The 17,823-nt window shown below is 50.9% G+C and overlaps 1 protein-coding gene across 7 annotated transcripts in view; it reads left to right on the forward strand.

Annotated features, from left to right (window-relative positions):
* Nucleotides 1-17,823, forward strand: part of AKNA (AT-hook transcription factor) — a 61,935-nt gene that overhangs the window by 25,848 nt on the left and 18,264 nt on the right. For all 7 annotated transcript variants that reach the window (XM_017530282.2, XM_037739177.1, XM_017530280.2 and 4 more), the window contains 9 exons: nucleotides 4,902-5,058; nucleotides 5,798-5,952; nucleotides 9,316-9,375; nucleotides 11,680-11,807; nucleotides 12,314-12,521; nucleotides 14,105-14,271; nucleotides 14,373-14,570; nucleotides 16,054-16,315; nucleotides 17,192-17,298. In XM_017530282.2, coding sequence (XP_017385771.1) covers nucleotides 4,902-5,058; nucleotides 5,798-5,952; nucleotides 9,316-9,375; nucleotides 11,680-11,807; nucleotides 12,314-12,521; nucleotides 14,105-14,271; nucleotides 14,373-14,570; nucleotides 16,054-16,315; nucleotides 17,192-17,298 — 1,442 coding nt within the window. The remainder of the gene's footprint in view (nucleotides 1-4,901; nucleotides 5,059-5,797; nucleotides 5,953-9,315; nucleotides 9,376-11,679; nucleotides 11,808-12,313; nucleotides 12,522-14,104; nucleotides 14,272-14,372; nucleotides 14,571-16,053; nucleotides 16,316-17,191; nucleotides 17,299-17,823) is intronic.

A 17,823-nucleotide genomic window follows, 5' to 3' on the forward strand; every position in this document is an offset into this window, starting at 1 on the left:
GCTCCAGGACCCCACCCCCCGCCCCCACAGCTGCTGCTCTCAGTGTCTAAAGGCACTTCCAGGGCAGGTGGGCGGAAGCAGAAGTAGGGGGCTGTTGCAGGACCGGGAGCCCCTCTGCATCGCCACACCTGCCGCCTGGAACAAGCAGGCCCTTTCCCCCTTGGCCTCGTGGGGCACATCTGTAAAAGAGGGCTGGCTAATCAACTTCCTCCTAGGAGCCAAGCAGGCTCCTTCCAGCTTTCTGAACCGCTGGGCCAGATCCAGGGTTGTAAGAGACGGGGCGTCGGGAAGGGGAGTGAAGGGGACTTTGCTAGGTCGTCCTCTCTGGGGAATTCACATTCTCTTGGCTGCAGAATCCAAGTAGGTCCGAGGAGAAAGGAACTGGTCATCAGACCCAAACGCTTGGGCTTCCCCACTTGACAGATTGGGAAACTGGGGCTCCTGCTGGGGTAGGGGCTGCTGAAGGTCGAGTAGTGGCCGGGGCTGGAGGCTTGGAGCGTCTCAGCCCTCCCTCCTTCCCTCTTTCCTTCCTCCTGCACTCGTTTAAAAGGCATGAATCAGTATACAGAAAGCAATTACCTGGCGCTTGGCAAGCCCTTTATAAGAGTTAGGGAATATTATTGTTATAAAGGTGCTTACTGCAAGCCCCTGTGTACCAACCACAGTGACACAGGCGGGGTGGACATGGAGGAGTGCAGCCAGGGTGCCTCCGCTCGTGGGTGCTCTCTTGACCCAGTAGGACTCAGGGTCCCCCCATGTGTAGTCACCCAGTCTGGGCTGGCATCCAGACCCCTGGCTCCTGTGTGCGAGGATGTCACAGGAGGAGAGAGCCAGGACTGGTTCTGTGCCAGCTCACTCACTCCCGCTTTCTGGAAAAACAATTGCTTGGTCGGAGGGCCCTCCTCCCTCCCCCAACCTTCTCTCAGTCTTAAGAAGTGTGAGCACGGTTCAGGGCTCTGCCTGAAGCAGGATGATACTATCACCTCGCTGCCCAGAGCCTCCCAGAGCCCCAGAGCGGGAGGGGAATCACTCCAGGTCCCTGGGGCTTGAGGAGAGCTGAGATTCCAGCTGGCCAGGCTTCCTTACTCCATCTGGACCTCTGCACACTCTACCCTGAAAGCTGGAGAGACCCCAGGACGGCCTTCTGCTCAGAGCCCACGAGTTCACAGAGGCAGTCCTGCTCCTCAGACCTCCCCAGGACCCGCCAAGCGACTTCACTCTGCTCAGAGCCCACGGGGGAGGGAGCCACTCTGTAGATGTTGCACTAGACACCCAGGCTAGGCATGGTGGGTAGGTGGACAGCAGTGGATGGGGACCCATAGGAAGGAGATTGATGTTCACTGAGCAGCAACAGGCATCCTACCCAGGTTCGGGGTCATCTTATTTGAGCCCCTCCACACAGACACTGAGGCTCAGCCAGGTGGAATGATTTGCTCAATGTCCCACAGCTGGTGCAAGAGACAAAGCTGGGACCGAAACCTCCATCTACCTGATTCTAGAGCAGGTGTTCTTTTCCTCATGCCTAGGTAAGCCCTGGCACTCAGGCCCTGGCACCGGCTGTGGAGAGAAGAACAGGGATGAGGCGGATTGATGACAGTTATAGTAATAAGAATGGTCATAGGTGATGTTTATAGACCACTGTCCTAAATAATTTGCAGTTGGGGAAGCTGAGGCACAGAGAGGTTAAGTAACTTGACCAAGATCTCTCAACAGGTAGGTGCCAGAGCAGGAGTTGGAACTCGGCAGCCTGGCTCTAAAGCCCATGAGTGACACCAGGCTCTAGCAGAACTGGACTTGGGCGAGGCGGGATCTGCAGCTGAGGAAGGCTGGCCCAGGACCTCCGCCGGGTCTGCAGCCTCGGGGTTGGGGCAGGACCGGGGAGCCCGGCTGTGGGGCGGGGAGCCACGACTGGTCAGGAGTCACTGGTGAGCTCTGTTCTCTATGCTGGCCTCTGGCCAGGGCTTATGGTGGTCTCACTGCGTTAGCTACCATGTTGCCACCTCCTCCTAGCCCCTGTTCCTCCATCTCAGCTGCAGAGGGGTCTAGAAGAGCCGAGGTGACCAGAGACTGCCCCAGAAGGAATTACGGAGATGATGCCAAACCACCTTTTTTCAGTGTGTTCTGATGGCCACAAATTGGCCCAGAAGCCACCGGATGGGGATGGGGGTTGGGGAGGTTTCTGTGTGCAGATGAGTTGGGGAAATGTCTTCCTCTCTCTTCCTGCTCCCCGCCTGCCCGCCCCATTCATAAAGTCCATTAGCATTTTAAAGGCTGAGAGAAATCCATCTGTGCGGAGAATATTCATTTGTTTAACCCAATGTTTCCCAAATTCGCTGGTCCTCCCGTCACAGGATCCTGATTCACCGTTCACAGAGTCCCCCGAGGGAGCAAATCCAGCCTTGGGGAGTACCCAGGACACCCTGGCTGTGTCCAGGGAGACGGACCCTGGGAGGGCCAGGCCTGAGCAGCTGCAGCTGCCCCCTCCACCCCCACACCCCGCCTCGTTGCTCTGCCTGGGCATCTGCTCGGGTTTTGGGCTTCTCTGCTTCAAACTCCTTTACGGTCCCTGAAACAAAGGATCCCACTGGCTTCCCTGGCCCATCCCTTTTCCCTGTCACTCCCCAGGTGGGGCCTGAGGCTGAGAGAGGGGTCAGGGGAGGGAAACATGTCAGAGGGCTGGGCCTGCTCTGGGATTTGGGTCACCTCAGGAGAGGGGTGCTGATAGGAAAGCCCCCACAGGGGGGTCTGAGCAGATGGCTGACAGGATTATTAAAATCCAGCTTTGTTCTCATCTGGAGAGGCTGGGCCCGAAAGGGGGAGGCAGCAGGGACCACGCCACACTTGGAGTTGATTTTTCAGCCACAGCCAGGACCTATACAGCTTAAGCAAGAGAGGCTGCTTGCTTGGGGACCAGGGAGCCCCTTGCACCAAACCCACCCTAAACTGCCAGTTTCTGACCTTGTGCAGCAGGGGGCAGTTAAGATAACCCCCCTGACATCATGATGAGCAGGTGCCTCTAAGGGCGTAGCTTTTCCATGGACCCGTCTCCGTGGTGGCTGTACAGATAATGATGGTGATGATGATAATGGTGATGGTGGTGATGATGATGATGGTGATGGTAAAAATGGTGATGATGGTGGCGGTGGTGATGATGGTGATGATTGGGATACTGATGGTGATGATGGTGATGGTGATAATGGGGATACTGATGGTGATGATGGTGATGGTTATAATGCTGCTGCTGCTGATGGTGGTGGTGATAACTGGTGGTGGTGATGTGATGATGCTGGTGATGATGGTGATGTGTTGATGGTGGTGTGATGATGGTGGTGTGATGATGGTGGTGATGATGGTGGTGTGATGATGGTGGTGTGATGATGGTGGTGATGATGGTGATGTGATGATGCTGGCGATGATGGTGATGTGATGATGCTGGCGATGATGGTGATGTGATGATGCTGGCGATGATGGTGATGTGATGATGGTGGTGTGATGATGGTAGTGATGATGGTGATGTGATGATGCTGGTGATGATGGTGATGTGATGATGCTGGTGCTGATGACAGTGGTGCTGCTGATGATGGTGATGAATGTCAGGGTCGTGGTCAGGGCACTTATTTCATGCACAGAGAGGTTATTAAGCCAACTAGGACTTGGAGGTTTGCCATGGCAGAAACCGGACAGCCCACTTAGCATGTGGGCTCTGACTGCAAGCCCACATGCTAAGCCACGGTTGGCAAACTTCCTCTGTGAAGGGCCAGATTGTGAAAATTTTTAGCTTTCTGGAGCATATAGTCTCTGTCACAACTACTCAACTCTGCCACCAGAGTGTGAAAGCAGCCATAGACAACACATAAACAAATAGGCATGGCTACATTCAATAAAACCTTATTTACAAAAGCAGAACATAGCTCTCCAAACTCTGCTCAAAGCGGTTGAACAGCATGTGGTTTCCCCTGCTTTCAAGCTTCAAAATCTTCCTTAGTCATCTGCCTGACTCCAGACTGCTCCCTCACCAACGGCCAGGTTAAATCTGCCCTCAAGTGAGAGAGATCTGCTACCAATGGCAGATCAGTTTGTTCGTTTCCTGTTTCACTCATTCATTTGAACAGCTGTTAGCTGCTATTATTTTCAATGTAACAATTGTTGGAAATGTTTATATGCGTTAAGAAATAATTACATGTTATATTGTATAGTATGATATAATTATAACCCACATTATTAATTAAGAGTTACTGTTAATAGTAGAACCAGCCGGGGCGCAGTGGCTCACGCCTATAATCCCAGTGGTTTGGGAGGCTGAGGTGGGTGGATCACCTGAGGTTAGGAGTTCGAGACCAGCCTGACCAACATGGAGAAACCCTGTCTCTACTAAAAATACAAAAGTAGCCAGGCATGGTAGCGCATGCCTGTAATCCCAGCTACTCAGGAGGCTGGGGCAGGAGAATCCCTTGAACCCAGGAGGCGGAGGTTGCAGTGAGCTGAGATTGCACCACTGCACTCCAGCCTGAGCATCAAGAGTGAAACTCCAACCCCCAAAAAACAATATAGTAGAACCACAGATGTTGGGGTCAGGTAGAGCAGTGTTGTAATCCTCACCCAAGGACTTGTCAGCTGGAGATTTTGAGTAAGTGACTTAATAACCTCTCTGCATCTCGGTTTTTTCTTCTATATAGTGGGGCGTTGGGGTCCCCACCTTGTCTTCCTTTCAGGACTGCCATTAAGAGTAAATGAAAGGGCATGGAGTTCTTCACCTGTGTTTAACCCAGCCAAGGGCTGCACTGAAAGATGGTGTTTATTACTGCAGGGCATGTGTGTTGAGCTCCTGGATGAAGATGAGGCATTCGGGTGGGTTTGTCCCTGTCCTGACTTGGCTCTGCCATGCCTCCCCACTCCCACAGGTGAACCTGTTCTCTGACCCACCCCAGCCCAGCCGCAGCATCCACACAGGAATGGTACCGCAGGGGACCAAGGTCCTGTCCTTCACCATCCCACAGCCCCGCTCAGCGGAGTGGTGGCCGGGCCCGGCTGAGGACCCCCAGACCTCTGTGGCCTCAGGTGAGTCCCGGAGAACAGGTGTGTTGGAGGCCCCTCCTACCTGGGCTTCTGCTCTGTGGGGCCCACTGCATCACCCTGGGAATGGCACTGGCCTCAGGCCAGGGGAAGGAGGGAGGCAAGGCCCCACTCTGGACAGTTTGACTCAAAGGGGGTCAGAGATGTAGAAAGTATCCTGTTTTGAGCCACAGCAGCATGGGGCAGCCCTGGCCCTGCCACTTGGCATCTTGGTGATCCTGGGTGAGTTGAAAACATGGAGCATTGTCCCTGGGGAGCCCATATCTCAGCCAGGCCCTGCGCTAAGCCTTGACACATGTGATCTCAGTTAATCCCCACAACAGCCCGTTGAGGTTCACACTGTTGTCACACCCATGACAGTCAAGGGGACCAAGGCTCGGAGAGGTGAGGACACACTGAAGCTCACACAGCTATGGAGGAGAGGTGTCTGGACTTGAACCCACGTCTCCCTGTGTGAGAGCCTCACTTGACTGGGAGCCCAGAGGCCTGGCATAGCTCTGCCCTTGCCAGCCATGTGACCTAGGTCAGATCTAGGCCTTGTTCTCCCCTGTAAATGGGGGACGACGCTCTGCCCAGCCCACTTCCTGGGGCTGATGTGAAGATAGCACATGATGACTGAGCTGGAACTTGATGACGGAGGTGTTGGCCTTGAGTTTCAGCCTCAGCCCTTTAGCCCCTGGAAGGACTATTCTTGGCCCCTGCTTTCAGCGTTTGTGTATTCCAGGGTGGCCATCAGCTCGAGGAGACCTGAGCCCCTCCTCGCCCACCAGCAAGCCCAACCTAGGGTGGCTTCCAGAGAACGGGGGCGTCTCCAAGGACCAGTCCTCAGCAGAGCAGACCCAGGCACTGGCTTCTCAGGCCCGACAGTTCCTGGCCAAGGTGAGTGGACTCCCAGCTTTGCCCCCGAGAGACTTAACCCACCTGGAGAACACAGAACCTCTGCCTGCTTGGGTGAGAGGCGCTCTGGGAGCCTCCCTCATCATTCCCCTGCCTCTGCACCAAGTTAACTCAGCTGTCCCCAAAACATGAACCCCTCCCTGGTTTTAGAGGCCACACAGCTCCAGCTCCTCCTTGTCACCAGTGCTAGGTTTAACGCCCCTTTTGGCGATGCGTCTCATCAAAGTCCCTCCAGTTGTGCTTAAAAGTGTCTCTAGGGTGATTCCCAGGAGACTCTAAGCTCTTGCAGGGTTCCGGAAGGGTAACAGAATCTCCACTCTGCCTTTTCCTCTTCAGGATAAGTTGCCTCACTTTCTTAGTTCATTTTATTAAATAAATCAATTCTCAGTTACTTCTCAAGGGTCTTTGTATCTCCATCCAACAGTCCAAGTAACTGTGGATTGTTTGCAGGTCTGTTTATAACTGTACATTGGCTTTATTCTAGAAGTTCTTTAAAGTACCTTATGAAAATACATACGTTTTAACCCCATTCTGAAAACAGAAGCAAGGAAACGGGGGCAGAGAGGAAGTAAGGGTAGAAAAAAAAAAATAAAGTATGTGAAGTGAGTAAATAAAATGTTCTGCTGGACTTTAAGCACATTAGAGTCGCACATTTACCTTTGATCTTCCGAGCTGCCAATGCAAAAAGAGAAATGCCATAGTTACACACACCACCATGTCCATAAAACAAATTATTTCAGAGAAGCCCCACCATGCTATTCTTCTTCCCTTCCCTTCCCTCCCCTCCTCTCCCTTCCCCTCCTCTCCTCTCCTTTCCCCTCTACTGCTTTCTCTTCCCCTCTCCTCCCCATCTTCCCTCTCCTCCCCTTTTCTCTCCACCCTTCCCTTCTCCCCTGCCCTCCCCTTTCCCCTCCCCTCCTTTGCTTTATTGAAATGTAATTCACATACCATGCAATTGATTCACTTAAAGTGTATGCTTGCTTCAGTGGTTTTTAGTATCTTCATAGTTCTGCCACCATCACCACAATCAATTTTAGAACATTTTCATCCACTAAGAAACCTCATCTCTATTAGGCAGCCACTCCCCATTCCCTCTTCCCCCAGCCTCTAGCAACTGCTCATCTGCTTCCTGTCTTTATGGGCTTGCCTACTGTTGACATTTCATAGCAATAGATTAATGCAATATCTGTCCTGTGTCTGACGTCCATCACTTGCCATGTTTTCAAAGTTCATCCACGTTGGAACACCACATACATACAAGTACTTCATTTCTTTTTTTTTTTTTTGAGACAGAGACTCTCTCTGTTGCCCAGGCTGGAGTGCAGTGGCGCCATCTCGGCTCACTGTAACCCCCACCTCCCAGGTTCAAGCGTTTCTCCTGCCTTAGCCTCCCTAGGAGCTGGGATTACAGATGTGAGTCACCACACCTGGCTAATTTTTGTGTTTTTAGTAGAGACGGGGGTTTTACCATGTTGGCCAGGCTGGTCTCGAACTTCTGTCCTCAGGTAATCCACTCGCCTCGGCCTCCCAAACTACTGGGATTATAGACTTCATATCTTTTTGCCACCACCATACTTGGTTCCATAGCTGGAGACACATTTCTTCTTCGTCTTACCTATTGTCCAGAAAATAAAGTGATGTCAAATCATCACACTGACCAGGAGCTAGGGCCTTAGCTGAACCCTCATGATCTAGGGCTGCATGGTCCAATTCCGAAGCCACTGGCCACATGTGGCTGTTGAGTACTTGACATCATCTGCTCTGAATTGAGGTGTGCTGTGGGTATAAAACACATACCAGATTTCAGAGACTTAGAAAAAAGTATATAAAATATCTCCCTATTTTTTTATATTGATTACATGTTGAAATGATCACACGTTGAAGTGATATCATTATAATGATAATTTCAATAAATAAAATATATTATTAAAATTAATTTTACCTGTTTCTTTTTACATTCTCAGGGTGGTGCTGAGAAAATTATAAATGACGTGTGTAGCTCACACTGTATTTCTATTTTACATATTATATGCATTATATAAAATATGATTATATTATATACATTTCTATATTACATTTCATGCTGATCTAGATCATTCTTAAAACAACCTCAAATCGCCCCTTTCCTCGCTCTATCACCAGGCTGGAGTGCAGTGGCGCAATCTCGGCTCACTATAACTTCCATTTTCTGGTTTCAAGCAATTCTCCTGCCTCAGCCTCCCAAGTAGCTGGTACTACAGGCACACACCACCACGCTCAGCTAATTTTTTTGTATTTTTAATGGAGATGGGATTTCACCATGTTGGCCAGGACGGTCTCCATCTCTTAACCTTGTGATCCGCCCACCTCAGCCTCCCAAAGTGCTGGGGTTACAGGCGCGAGCCACCACATGCAGCCTCCCTTGCCTTTTTTCCAATTAAACGTTTTTTGGTTTTTTGTTTGGAGCAGGTAATAGAACCCCGTGATAAGGACCCTTGCACAGCACAGAGGGCATGTTGAGCAAAAACTAAATCTTTTCTCCAACCCATGCAAAAACGTTCACTGCACACACTCGCATTTATAGAAATGGTTGCATAAGCTACTGTACCTTGACTTTTTGAACTCCTAAATTTGAAATTTATTTTTGGGCAGGCAATGAATTCACATTGTTCACAGTACAAAGGAATCAGAGGACATGTAGTAGAAAAATCTACTTCTCATCCCTGTCTTCCAGCCACCCAGTTCTCCTGAACGATGAATGTTTAATTGTTAATAAATTAATTATTAAGTAATAATTAAATAAATTAACTGTTAAGAAACAATATTTTAGTTTCTTGAAGCCCTCTAGAGATAGTGTGTCATATATAAGCAAATGTATTTTTAGTTTTCCTTTTTATTCTCTACGTATTTTATACAGATGGCCGCATACCATACACATTGCCCTATACCTTGATTTGACACCGAAAAGCAGGTCTTGGAGGTATTAATAGCTCAGAACATAGGCACGTGCCTTCCTCATGTTGATGGCTGCATACTATTCCACAGACAGGCATTTAGGCTGTTTCTTGTCCCCTCCCTACTGTTGGTGCTGCACTAAATATTCTGGCTCATTAGGCTTCATGCACATGAGTGAGTTTCTCTGTCGTCAGTAAAATCCAGCAGGTTCCACATTGATTTTTCTCAAGGCTGCCATGCCTGGGGCTGGTGGTAGAGGCTGTTCCCAGCACCCACCTCTCCATGCTTGGCAGAAACCCCACATCCTGAGGACAGACGCAACTCCTCTTACCAAAGCATGGATGTGGCTGGGTGTGGGAGTCTGCAGGACTGGATTAATGGAGCATATTTCTTTCCCCTCCCAATGTCCAGGTGGAGTCCTTTGAAAGACTGATACAGGCAGGACGGCTCATGCCCCAGGACCAACTCAAGGTACTGCCCAATTGAGGAGCTGCCTGTGGAACTGCCAGACAGCTACTGTCCTCCATGGCTCTGTCTCTGATGCCTCTTTTGCTGCAAAATGGGAAAAAGAATCCCAGTCACTTTCTTTAGAGCAAACAGCTCCTGCTTAGCTTCCCATGATAATGATTATATCACAGTAGTTACCACTTACTAAGCAAGGATGTTTGTGTGCCAGGGACTGTGGTAAACCCTAGTGTATGTTATTTTATTTTATCATCATCAAAACCCAGTGAAGCAGTTACAGTAATCGCCCTCATTTAACCAGGATGGAACTAAAGCTCAGAGAGGCAACTTGAAGGCCATACAGCTAGTAGGTAGCAGAACCTGGAGCCAGGTCTGTCTGCCTCCCAGATCCAGGCTCATAATCACTACCTCCACAAAGTATCCTGCCTCTCAGCAGGCAGAAACAGGCCTCTTCTTTTTTATTGCCTTTTAAAAAAATTACAAAAGTAGTTGCCCAAAGTTTGAAAACAAGGTTAAAAGAAAGCAGAGCGGGGAGACACTTTCTAGAATATGTACTGGTGTATTTCCTTTTGGAATTTGGTGTTTTAGATAACTGTGGTCATAAATACCATTTAGATTCCTGCTGCATCAGCCAGAGTTCCAGTAAGGAACAGGGGGAGCTTTCAAATCTGGGAGTGTGGAGGTCAAAGGACGGAACTGTCGGCACAGGTGTGGGCAGCATCAGGGGACCCAACAAAGGCTGGGGGATCCCCAGGGAGTAGCATTAGCTGTTCCGCCTCTCAAGTGTCTCTCTTCCCACCCTGCGATCTCTGATAGGTTCCTCCCACTAGACAGACCCAACCAGAAGCCAGGAGGTAGAAAGCCGTGGTGCTCAAAGCATAGAACAGGGTGGGAGAGGAGCTGGGAGAAGGTCTGGAGAGGTAAATGCAACACACCTAGTTTCTAAAAAAGTGTTATGGCAGGAACATTTTCCTCTGTGGTTATGTATGTGTATATACATACATTTTCCAGTCACAAGATGTGGGGTGTGTATCATGTAGTATCATCCAGTAGATGACCAAGGACCTTGTAAACTAAAACTATTCATTTTTTTACTCTCTGTTCGAATTCTGCCATATACAGGGAAGTTGAGAGCTGTCGGAAGAGTAGATGTGACCAGGGAGTGGGTTCTAGCTTGCCCTTGGCCTCGGTCTGTCCTCAGAGTTGAGTGGGATGCGGATGGTAGTAAGATAGTGATACCGGCCGGGCACGGTGGCTCACGCCATATCCCTGCACTTTGGAAGGCTGAGGCAGGTGGATCACAAGGTCGGGAGTTCGAGACCAGCCTGACCAACATGGTGAAACCCCGTTTCTACTAAAAATACAAAAATTAGCTGGGCGTGGTGGTAGGCACCTGTAATCCCAGCTACTCAGGATGCTGAGGCAGGAGAATCACCTGAACCCGGGAGGAGGAGGTTGTAGTGAGCCAAGATTGTGCCACTGCACTCCAGCCTGGACAACAGAGCAAGACTCCATTTCAAAAAATAAAAATAAAAAAGAGAGTGTTACCAATCCCAATTCCTGCAGCTTTAGCCATGCATTACCTGTGATCATATTTAACACTGAAGCATAGCAGAATTGCTAGGACCATGAACTCTGGGGCCAGAGGGCCTGGGCCCACATCTTGTCTCTACAGCTCACTCACTTAAACGACTTAAACGACCTCTCTGTGCCTCAGTTTCATTCTTTTTAAATGAAGATGATAAATTACCCTTCTCATGACGATTATATTGAAGGTGAAATAAATGCAAAGTGCTTTAGCACAGAGCCTCAGTGCTCAGTAAGCTCTATCATGCGATGGTGATGATAACATTATCTGTGTTGATAATCTGTAAGAATTTGGGGAAAGAGTGGCTAATTTTCTGAAGCCCACAGTTCTGTAAATCAAGAATGAGGATCCAGAGTCTCTCAAGTAGTAGGTCCTTACGGAGATATAGTGAGAGTATATTTGACGCTGTGACAGCTATGACAGTTTGTGGTACTTTGGGGTCCTTGTAAGTCTACCCAGGAAGGGCTGGTGCCCTCTGAAGCTGGTGCCAAGACTCTAAGTGGTGTCTCTGTTGTGCCAGTCTGATGACAGAGAGCTTGGCCATGGCAGCTCTTCAAAGCAAGCAGCCTCCAGAGTTCTCAACCCCAGACTGTATCTTGCATGAACTCAGGGGCCCAGGCGCCTCCCATGGCCTCCCGCAAGCTGCCTCATCCACTGTGTCTGCAGGGACAGGCCCTGGGGGTGCTGAGCACTCAAGTCTTCCTGGCCTGGTCTGGTTTCAGGGCTTCCTGCGGCTGAAGGCTGCCCACGCAGCCCTGGAGGAGGAGTACCTGAAGGCCTGCCGGGAGCAACTCGCTGACCAGCCACTTGCCGGCTCCATGGGGACGCCTGGGAGATTTGATCCTGGCAGGTACCTGCTGGGGAGGAAGGCCTAGAAGGACAGATGGGAGGGGTCCCTGGAGTCCCTCAGTCTCCAGGAGGGAGACACTTTGTCCTTATGATTTATACACGAGGGAACAGAGACAAAACCTATCCTAATTAGCAACACATCCAAATGGTGGCACACTCAGAAGCTGAGATTTGAGCCCTTTGGACTCATGTGCTGAGAAGACCCCTTGGCAATAAGAGCTGAAACCCTTGTTGGACTATGGGGAAACTGAGGCTAGAGGGGAGTGGGGTTTATCTAAATTCCCACAGCCTGTGGATGGCAGAGGGGACTTGGACTGAGGCCTCCTGATTCCCAGTGGAACATTCTTTCATCTTGTTTATTTATTTTGAGTTCTGACCATCTAAAGGCTGATGCTAAATGGACCCCAAAGGGCCAACCCCTGGAGTCCCTGCTCTGACACTCTCTCCCAGACCTGCCTGATGGGGCTGCCATCTTGGGCTCCTGGCACTGATGTTTCTGCATTCCAGGGAGCTGGAGGCAGAGATTTACCGTCTGGGAAGTTGCCTGGAAGAGCTGAAGGAACACATAGACCAGACCCAGCAAGAGCCTGAGCTGCCCCAGTCAGACTCAGCTCTGGACAGCTCCCCAGCCCTGCCCTACCCCCACCAGCCAAAGCACCTGCCGGCTTCTTCCGGACAAGCCCCTACGCCAGCCATCAAGACCTCCCGCTGTGAGGTACCTCTTTGCTCAACCATATTGGGCTGTTCCCCTGTGCATTCATTTCTTCATTAATTAATTTCTTCAGTACATATTGCATATTTATGAAATGTGTACCATATGCCAGGACCCATGACACATGGTGGGGACTCAGTGGGATGGGAGGTGGTGGGGAAGGTGGCCTCTACCTTCACAGTTTCCTGCAGAGTTGAACTAGTGACAGTGATTTAGTTATAATTATTGCTTCACTGAAGGAGAATTATGGGGTTCTGTGAGAGTAGATAGCGGGAGTAACATGATTGAGTTTGAGGAGAAGGTCAGAGAAACTTTCCCTGAAGAAGTCATGTTTAAAGGAGACCTGAGGCTAAATAGGAATTACCAGAGACAGAAAGAGAAAAGCCATCCAGCAGGGAAAACAGCCTGTGCAAAGGCCCTGTGGCTAGAGTATGGGAAGAGAAGGGAAAATAGTCTGAGATGTGGCTGGAGAGGCAGGAGGGGACCCCATGATGTAGGGTCTGGTGGGTCACATAGAGAGCGTGGTCTTAAACTCTGCTGGGTTTTCTGGTGGGGGATGACATAAGATGACTAGTGGGTAGGCCAGTCTGAGGCTGGGTAGGTGGCAGGGCAAATGGAGAAGCACATGTGGATTTGAGACAGGTTGGGAAGGCATGTTTGAGTGGACTTGGAGCGGCTGTGAGAGGGAAGGGACACACAGATGGCTCCCAATTCTAGCTTGTAGTACAGCACAGATGATGGGGTGAAGCCTAGACAAGAGCCCAACACGAAAGGGGCTTTGTAGGAGTCTCTCCGGCCCACACCACGACCCCCTGAGAAACAACCACTATCTCTGTTTTGCAGACAAGCAAGCTGAATGTAGTGCGTTGACACAGCTGGCAGTGGTGGGGTCTCTATGCCTCTCAGCTCCTGTTGCCTGTGCTGCAAAGACTTGGCTGTTGGGGATGGAAGCAGGAGAGAGAGCCCAGCATGCTGGGTAGGGTGGGACTCTGGTAGGACATCCCTGACAGCTGAGGTCTTACTGGCCCCATGGTTTGGGGAAAATCTTATGCGGTGCTCTGTCCTAGAGGGTAGGAAGACTCTACCAGGCATCACTACATGCATGAATGGGGAGAAAACCTGAGTACCTTATCTTGAGGGACCCTTGTGCTCTGCAGTGAAGGTATTGCAGGGGGCTGTGGTGGCTACACTGGAATGGATGGGGGTCAGGAGTGTTGACTCTGGCAGGAAATCTAGGTTCAAATCTCAACTCTGCTCCTTGTTTCTGTTGACTTTGGGCAAATCATTTGAGCGTGAGTTACCTGTCTGTAAAATGGGTTGTGATAATTGTAGGTACTGGTGGTGTTGTGATGTGATATCTCTATGGTGCTTGGCACATAGTAGGTGCTCAATTCATGGCAGCCAGTATGGAAGACCACACAGCCCAGTCCCCATAGTTTACATACACATGAAAGGGTGGTGGGCGTAGTGAGTCTAATGTGCTTCTTACTCTTCAGCCCCCAGTGTGAGCCTGGCAGGAGGTAGGTGCTTAAAAGTAGTGTTGAAGTATCTGCTGAATCTCTGCCCCTCCATCTCTCTGACCCCAGCCTGCCACCACCACTGCTGCCGCCAGCACTGGCCCCTACCCACTGCATGTGAATGTCGAGGTGAGCTCTGGCAACAATGAGGTGGAGGACAGGCTGCAGGACCCCCCGGCCCCACTCAGGGACAAGGAGCTGCAGACGGAGCAAGTTCTCCATGGCCTCTTGGAGCGGTGAGTGCCACCTGGACCTGACTGTGGTGTCCGGCCAGCAGCTGGATCTTGGTGGTCCCCCACTGGGCAGAGGTCATGCCCCTCTATGTGTTCTTCTGCAGGTCCCTCGGTGTGAAGTCTCTCCCGGAAGCCGTGAAGATGGAGGAGGAGGAAGAAGGCGAGGAAGAGGAGGAGGAGGAGGGAGGCGACTCCTTGGAAGTTGATGGGGTGGCTGCAGCTTCAGGGAAGGCAGAGGCCACCGGGGTCCTCCCAAGGCAGTGCCTGGTGCAGGCTGAGAAAAGTCATGGGGCTCCCCTGGAGTAAGTCGCTGAGCCTTTCCTGCAGAATGTCCAGTTCCACCCTAAAACCACAGGGGTGACCACTGTCAGAGTGAGTAAGGCAGCACTTCGCAGTTTACACATGGCTTCCCGTCCTGCCTCTTCGTGGTGTGGAGTGTTTACCACTGATAGCCCTTGAAGTGATTTTGGGTAGTGTGGGACATGATTTTCAGTAAGACAGATGCAGCTCTAAAGAACAGTATTCTCAGCTGGGCACAGTGGCCCATGCCTGTAATCCCAGCACTAGGGGAAGCCAAGGCAGGTGCATCACTTGAGCCCAGGAGTTCAAGACCAGCCTGAGCAAAATGGCAAAACCTCATCTCTACAAAAAAATACAAAAAGTAGCCAGGCATGGTGGTACACCCCTATAGTCTCAGCTGTTTGGGAGGCTGAAGTAGGTGGATCTCTTCAGCCCAGGAGGCGGAGGTTGCAGTGAGCTGAGATCGGGCCACTGCACTCCAGCCTGGGTGACAGTGTGAGACCTCATCTCAAAAAAAAAGAAAAAAAATATTATTCTCCTTTTCTATCTCTGACCTTCTAATGATACAAAGGAGAAAGTCTCAGTTAGTGCTGTGATGACTTTAATGCCTCTCTCGATCTTCTGTGGAAAAAGAGAGAGATGAGAGTGAAAGCATGCAAGCCGCCCTCATGCCTAGAACCTGTAGCAGGCAAATGAATGAATCTATGTAGTATATGATAATGTTCAGGTTTCTTGTATTTATCCTCAAAGTTAGTTTCTATTTGTCACATAACACACCGATCTTCTGTTTTGGGTTTTGTGTTTTTTGTTTTTTGGTTTTTTTTTTTTTTGAGTTGGAGTCTCGCTCTGTCACCCAGGCTGGAGTGCAGTGGCGTGATCTCGGCTCACTGCAACCTCCACCTCCTGGGTTCAAGCAATTCTCCATCCTCAGCTTCCCAAGTCACTGGGATTATAGGCACCTGCCACCATGCCCAGCTAATTTTTGTATTTTTAGTAGAATGGGATTTCTCCATGCTGGTCAGTCTGGTCTTGAACTTCTGACCTCAGGTGATCCACCTGCCTCAGCCTCTCAAAGTGCTGGGATTACAGGCGTGAGCCAGTGCACCCAGCCCCGATCTTCTGTTTTTAATAGTGATCTAAAATCTTTTGAGTGGCTGGAAGTTTATGGAAATGGATGAAATAGGGAAGATGGTAAACTCCTCAAGTCTGGGAAATGCTGCTTTAGCATTCCCTCCGTGGTGTATTGGGTGGGTTTTGTTGGCATCCACATTTTACAGTTGAGAAAAGTGAGGTCGAGAGAGGGGAAGTGCCTTGCCCTAGGACACACAGCTAGAGGGGTGGCAGAACCAGGCTGGGCAGCCAGGGGTGTCTGACTCTGGAGCTTGTGCTCTGGACTGCTTGGCTCCCAAGACAGGCCAATCCCCACTTCAGGACTGCCTGGCCTGCGGCAGAACTCAGGGATGATGCTCTTCTCTCCCATGCCAGGGAGGCCACAGAGCAGATGGAATCTGTGAAGCCACCAGGTTTCCAGACATCCCTGGCCAGAGACGGGCACATGTCAGGCCTGGGCAAGGCTGAGGCAGCCCCTCCAGGCCCTAGCATGCCACCCCATGCTAGGGCACCCCACCCTCCGGGCACCAAGTCTGCAGCATCCCACCAAAGTAGTATGACCAGCCTGGAGGAAAGTGGCATTTCTGAGCGCCTTGCACAGAAGTCTTTGCACCAAGCCGGTGGGCCCCACCTGGAGGTAAGTCTCCCCGTGGGGGAATGGGCCCAGAGCGTCAACTTTCTGCTTCTGGGTCTTTCCTTGTGCTCTTCCTTCTTGGAATACCTACTGCTGCTGTCCCTCCCTGCCAGCCACAATCCCACCTGACATGCAGGACTTATGCCCAATGCCACCCACATCCTGTCGCTCTTCCAGAGCTCTTGTTCCTCCTCTGAGAGCTTGGAGCCCGTTGCTTGTACGTCCCTGAGCCTGCTCATCACAGCTGGGGAGTTCTACACCCTTTAGAGCAGAGATCACTGCCGCAAAGTCACAGACCATGATGGAAATGTGACTGTCATACAATAATGCATATATGTACATTCATGTGCACGCACGCACAAACACGCACACACACGCTTCTGTAGTCCTAATGAGCCCATGGTCAGGAATTTCTGCACTAGATGTGAACTCACCGAGGGCAGGCACACGTGTTGCTGTTTGTGTTCTTTGTGCTGTTCATGAAACCCAGTGGGTAGGACCTGTGCATATTTGATGGTTTTGTTTTTCCAATGCCTTGGGCCTGAGCCAGGAGACACGGGAAATAAGGCTTTCTCCCTCTCCCTTGCTAGTCCTTGTCCACGGCTCTGTCTCTCCCAAGGGCTCTGGCTGCCACTCCTCAGGGAGGCAAGACTCGCTCAGGGTCCTCCTGGGGTGTGGAGTCCCTGCTGGTAGCCAGATTCTTGTGCTGGGGCCTGAGAGCCTGAGGGCCCTCACCCCAGAGCCTGGCTGCTGGGAGGTCGGCCAGCCTCCTTGATGCATGAGCCTCTGGGAGGTGAGGCCCAGGCCAGGATTTGGGAAGGGCTTCCCAGGCCGCCTTGGGGAACTTCCACAGACATAAAGGGATACTGCCTCTTTCAGGAGCCCTGGATGGCATTCCCGGAGACAGACAGTGGCTTTGTGGGCTCAGAAACAAGCAGAGTCTCACCCCTCACCCAGACTCCAGAGCACCGGCTCTCCCACATCAGGTATCCCGGGATCCCGCCATTGTCCTGTCAGTGCCACATACCTGGGACAGCCTGGGAATCACAGTGCCTGTTATGGCCCCGAATAAGAGGGATGATCTGGCCATTCATAGGGCCTCATTCTTTCCCCCGACCATGATTTCTTGTTCCCATGTTATTGACAGAGCTTCAGGGAGGGGAGTGACTAGTCCAGCCTTATACAGCCAGTTAGCAACAGACTGGGAAATTAATTTTTGTTGAGCAATTGAATGGATAAATGAATAAAAACTACAAGGAGGGCTGGGCGTGGTGGCTCATGCCTGTAATCCCAGCACTCTGGGAGGCTGAAGCAGGCAGATCACGAGGTCAGGAGATTGAGACCATCCTGACCAATATGGTCAAACCCTGTCTCTACTAAAAATACAAAATTAGCTGGGCATGGTGGTACATGCCTGTAGTCCCAGCTACTCAGGAGGCTGAGGCAGGAGAATTGCTTGAACCCAGGAGGCAGAGGTTGCATTGAGCTGAGATTGCACCATTGCTCTCCAG

The sequence above is a fragment of the Cebus imitator genome, unplaced genomic scaffold (assembly GCF_001604975.1).
Source record: "Cebus imitator isolate Cc_AM_T3 unplaced genomic scaffold, Cebus_imitator-1.0 Scaffold64, whole genome shotgun sequence".
Lineage (NCBI taxonomy): Eukaryota > Metazoa > Chordata > Mammalia > Primates > Cebidae > Cebus > Cebus imitator.